Source organism: Otolemur garnettii, unplaced genomic scaffold (assembly GCF_000181295.1).
Source record: "Otolemur garnettii isolate 467f Iridium unplaced genomic scaffold, OtoGar3 scaffold00016, whole genome shotgun sequence".
Classification (NCBI taxonomy): domain Eukaryota; kingdom Metazoa; phylum Chordata; class Mammalia; order Primates; family Galagidae; genus Otolemur; species Otolemur garnettii.
Window position 1 is genome coordinate 17280286 of NW_003852411.1, and position 5653 is coordinate 17285938.

Here is a 5653-nt window from a genome sequence, read left to right on the forward strand (position 1 = left end):
AAGACCATTGTTACTTCTATTCTCTTATCTTTCTCCATTTTATTTATCTTGAATGTAACACGTTAGATGAGAAAGTAGTTGATAACCAGAACAGTGGATATAGGTTTTTATTTTGTATTATTTTGCTTTATGAAAAAGTGGAGGAGGGTAAGTAGATTTAAAAAATCAGCTTTAGTTATAAAGCTGAAATAAATTTGTAGTAATTTGGGTACATAATAAAAGAGGTTTATTCTCTGTAGGAATGGTCTTTATAAATCACCCTTGTAATTTCTTAGAAATAATTTTTTTCTGATTGTTAGAAGTAACATTTACTATAGAAACCTAAATTAGAGAATCTACAAAAAAAGCATTTTCTATAATTATTACTATATGACCCAGATAAAAATACTGTTCACATGTGACAGATGTCTTTCTTAGTTTATTTTAAATGTACATAGGCTTGGCGCCTGTAGCACTACGGTTACAGAGCCAGCCACATACACCCAGGGTGGCGGGTTCGAACCCAGCCTGGGCCAGCTAAACAACTACAACAAAAAAATAGGTGGGTGTTGTGGTGGGCATCTGTAGTCCCAGCTACTTGGGAGGCTGAGACAAAAGAATCACTTAAGCCCAAGAGTTTGAGGTTGCTGTGAGCTGTGACGCCACAGCACTCTACCAACGGTGACATGATGAGACTCTATGTGAATAAATAAATAAAGGTACACAAACACAATGCAAAACAGACAAGGGATTAAATTGTATCCTGTGTTATATATTGTTATGTTTATTCACCAATATTGATATAGTGACTTTTTTCCCCCCATGTCAGTTTTAAATTTTTTTGTGATTTGACTGAAAAATATTTAAAGAGTTTTTTATTATAAAGAAGTACACAGACATACAAGGTACAGAATTATGTAATTTAAAAAAGGGAAAGTTTCCATAATCGTATTTTTCTAGCAATAACTGTAAATAATTTTTTAAGGTATAAATCTTACAGTGTAATTTTTATCAGCTATGTAACATGGCATTTGATTAATGCTTGCAAGTTTATTTAGTTTCTATTTCCTGATGTTTAGGTTGCATTTATTTTATTTTACTATTTACAGATAACCCTGTATTGAACACTTTTCTGCATATATTTCTTTTGGATAGATTCCTTGTAGTAAAATCACTTCATTAAAGGAGATGGAAACCTTAAGGTTTTTCACATAACTTGCTTTCCAAGGAAGTTGTGCCAGTTACATTTTTCGCAACAATACCTAAGATTATTGGTAGCCATGTGTACTTTTAAACTATGATAGTAGTTCTTTTTTTAATTTTTTCATTCTGCTTGGCAAAAACTAATACATAATTTTTTTGTTTGTTTGTTTTGATATGAGGTCTCCTTATCTTGCCCAGGCATGCTTCAGACTCTTAGAATCAAGTGATCCTCCTGCCTGAGTCTCTAGGTAGCTGAGACTGGAGGTGTATGCTACTAGCTTTAAATTTAAATTACATTTTTGTTGCTAGTGAAGATTATGGTTTTCTCATGCCTATTGACCAATTCTTGTCTTTGGTTGAATTTTCTGTTTTTCTTTTTTATTTGAATGAACTATTTTTGTATTAAGGTTATCTTTACTCCAAGAATATGAATAGTCTATTCAATTAGCCATAGGGATTTTTTGTATTAATATAAAATAAGTTGCATAAACTTAAAATTTATTTAATACATCTTTCTAAATTTTATATCCAAAAGGCTTATCATACAAATTTATTTTAATTTGTGTATACTCTTTATCCAATAAATACCCTCTGTTATTGATAATATGAAAATATAAGCTGAAATAAATTTGTTAGATTATGTACATTGAAAATGAAGAATAGAAGAGTAGTAGGCATGATTTTGTGATCAGTTTATTGATTTTTCGTTGATTTAATTAAGCCTTTTTTATTTTTTCCCTGCTAATAGCTACAAGTGTATTCATCAGAGTTTGGAGGACAATAATAGATGTCCCAAGTGTAACTATGTTGTGGACAATATTGACCATCTGTATCCTAATTTCTTGGGTGAGTCTTTGGAATGATTTTTATTTATTGTTTAATATTCTGTCTCCAAAAGTGTGTGCTAGCACTAATTTATTCAGAAAACCTAGTTTAGAAGTAAGTAGGTCTCTCTCTACTACTCACCCCAATGCTGTCCTCTTCCTGGATTATGGCATAGATTTCATACATTGTTAGTAGGATATTATATTATTTTTAAGTTTCATTTTAAAAAATTGACATAATTTTTAGATTATTACATAGATGTCTGAACAGGATGTGAGACTTAACAAAAATGCCATAGACCTGGAATACCATTAGATGTCTATGTAGGATTATGCATTCTTGCTGCAAGGAAGACGTGGTTATAAAACTTATAAGAGAAAAATGATAAGAACTAGAGAAGAGACATGAATATGGAACTTCTAAGTATAAATCGTAAATGGTTGGAAATAATAGCTACTCAGAGGCCAATTGTGACAGAACAGTCTACATGTTAACTAGCCTTAGATAATTGTAGGAAACCTTTAGTCTGACTGTTTTGGGAATGAATAATAAAAACCAAAGATGAATTTTGAAATAGAGGTTGGCATGAAGTAGGCATGTATATCAAAAAGTCAATTCTAATATGCTCAAAGTTAAGGTTTGGTGACTACTTGTGTATAATATTCTGACTTGCTTGATTCAAATGGTGGTCTATAGTAAATGATGAGTTTGTATTTCTTCAGCTGTGACTTTCATTTTTACCTCTTCTCAGAAAGTGCACTAGCTATAACCCTTTTTCCTCTGTTATTCTTCACTGCAATCCAATATTTTTTTCTTAAGGAAAATCACTGCATGACTGTATAGCAGAAAGGGGCCCTGGTGGAAATATTTTGATTTTCTGCTAAAATGACAGATTCTTCTAAGTACATAAAATCTTAGGGCAGACTTGGAGAAAAAACTTAAGAAAAGAACAAAAGAGAAATATTGAGTGGTATGGTATCCTGCAGAACTAGTCTTAATGAGTTAAGTTAGCTATGAGGGAAATCAAGTCTCACAAAGCAGAATCTTTTGTCTGCTTGCAAATTTGGATTGATACTGCCCTGTGAGACCTAGAATCACTTTTCTCTCTCCTGTCATTACTTTGGGAAACTCTTTGTTCCTTTGGAATAAAGACAGAAGGGAATCTTATGTTCTGATTATTTTGGTAATTACTGAATTTTTAAGGCAGTATTCTTTAATGAGTCTGCAACTTGGAAATTTTGTTATATGAGTTTATAAATAGTGAGAAAGGGTGTACTGTATACTAAATAGTATGGAAGGAGAATAAAATACAGCACTATTTAAGTTGAGAAATGATTCCCTATAATTATATACATCCTTAAATATATGTATCCAATGAAAAATGAAGTCACAGTTTCTGATTTTTTAAGTTAGTAATTATTTTGACTATGATCTTTAAGTAGTTATAACTTGCTTTTTTATGGATAATTATGGTTTTAGGAAATTAGTGTAAGTGCCTTATGCCAGTATTTGAAGTCTTTTTATTATAGCACAGCTTCCAATTTGATTATATTTGTCAGTCACAGAAGTAACGTTTTACCTTTATATATCTCTTTCTGTTTTTCTGCCAATCACTTCTTTTACCCTACTCCTTTATACACTGATGGCCAAATCCTAAGATTCCTAGCTAGGTAGGTAGAAACTGTCTCCTGTGAGCTCAGAAAAATGTCATTGAGATCTGTTGGATATGTTCCTAAAAGTGGATACTATGTGATTTTTTTTCTGTGCTGAAAAACAAACAAAAAGACTCTTATTTATTTTCATTGCTTTAGCATGAGATTACATGATTTGAATAGTACTTACAGTTATTAGTTGGGTTAAGAAGACCTTGAGCCTTTTACAGTGACTTCTGATTTCCTCTTGAACATAGTAATATAACTAAGGGTATGTTATGTGATTGTGAGACATTTTAGGTAGCTTTGCAGCTAATTTATTGCTAGGTCAGGGCTTTTCACCTCATGATTTCTGTAGCAGTACTCTTTAAACCTTCTTGTTTATACAACCCATTTGAGCATTTGGAGAACTGACGTACCACCTCACACATTTTTAAGTAGGCATTTAAAAATTTTTTATGCTTTTAAGTGATTGTAAAGAATATGATTTCTAAAGTATGATAAATATGGTTATTTCAACACAGAACTATTCTATCTTTTTGAAATGGATCCAGTAGAATCTAAATATAATGATTTGTTACTTAGTACCATTGACTTAAAAACATGATAAACTCTTCATTAACAATGACAAATTTTATTCATTCTTTTTCTCTATGAATTTCATCTTAAATTTCATTATCACTCACATGGTTTTTTCTGTAATATTTTCATACTTGAATTTCTTACCGATTTACCTGTAATACTTTCCTGTAACAGAAATAAATATACAAACATAACTTGGTTTATTATACTCTATTGTAATTCACAAGATAGCACATATTTTAAAAAATTGAAGGTTTATGGGAAGCCTATGTTGAGAACGTCTATTGACACTATTTTTCCAACAGCCTGTGCTCACTTTATGTCTCTGTGACACACATATTGGTATTTCTCACAGTATTTCCGATTTTTGTATTATTATTATATAAATGCCACTGCTGTGGCAATCTGTGATCATTGATCTTTGATGTTACCATGGTAATGTTCTTGGGCAAATTGTGCCTATTGATAAATGTTGTCTGTGTTCTGACTGCTCCACTGACTAGCCATTCCCCCATCTCTCATCTTTCCCTTAGCTCTTCCTATTCTCCGAGACATGGCAATAGTGAAATCAGGCCAGTTAAAAACCTTAGAGTGGCCCGTAAGTGTTCAAGTTAAAGGAAGTGTTGCACTGTCTCTCACTTTATATCAAAACCTAGAAGATTAAATTTAGCAAGAAAGACACATTGAAAGCCAAGATAGGCTGAAAGCCAAGTGTCTTGCACCAAATGGTTAATTAAGCTGTGAATGCAAAAAAAAAGCAAAACAGTCTTATTGCTGACATGGAGAAAGTTTTAGTGATCTGGATAGAAATTCAAACTAGCTACCACATTCCCTGAAGCTCTACCTTATAATCAAGAGCAGGGCCCTAGCTCTCTTCAGGTCAGAAGGGTGAGAAGCAAAAGAAAGCTTGATGCTAGTAGGGGTTGGTTCTAGCAAAAAAACCAGCTACCTTCATAACATAAAAGTGCAAGGGGAAGCAGCAAGTACTGATATAAAAGCCACTGGAATTTCTCTAGAAGATCTAGCTAAGATCATTGATGAAGGTGGTTACACTTAGCAATAGATTTTCGATGTAGATGAAGCAGCCTTCTATTGAAAGAAGATGCCACCTAGGAGTTTCACAGCTAGAGATGAGAGAAGTCAGGGCCTGGCTTCAAAGCTTCCAAGGTGACTAATTTAAAGCCAGTGCTCATTCCCATTTTGAAAATTCTAGGGCCCTGAAGATTTATGCTATGTCTCCTTTGCCTGTACTTTATAAATAGAACAACAAAGCCTTGGATGATGGAACACCTATTTTATAACATGGCTCAGTGAATATTTTAAACTCACTGTTGAGACCTACTGCTCAGAAGGAAAGATTCCTTTCAAAACACTCTGCTTACTGACAATGGTCTGGTCACCCAAGAGCTGTG

General features: G+C 32.8%; 1 protein-coding gene across 3 annotated transcripts in view; it reads left to right on the plus strand.

Moving 5' to 3' along the window:
* The window catches only part of COP1 (COP1, E3 ubiquitin ligase), a 228848-nt gene that overhangs the window by 33389 nt on the left and 189806 nt on the right, over window positions 1-5653 (plus strand). For all 3 annotated transcript variants that reach the window (XM_003785686.2, XM_023510745.1, XM_023510746.1), the window contains exon 3: window positions 1931-2028. In XM_003785686.2, the coding sequence (XP_003785734.1) occupies window positions 1931-2028 (98 nt within the window). The remainder of the gene's footprint in view (window positions 1-1930; window positions 2029-5653) is intronic.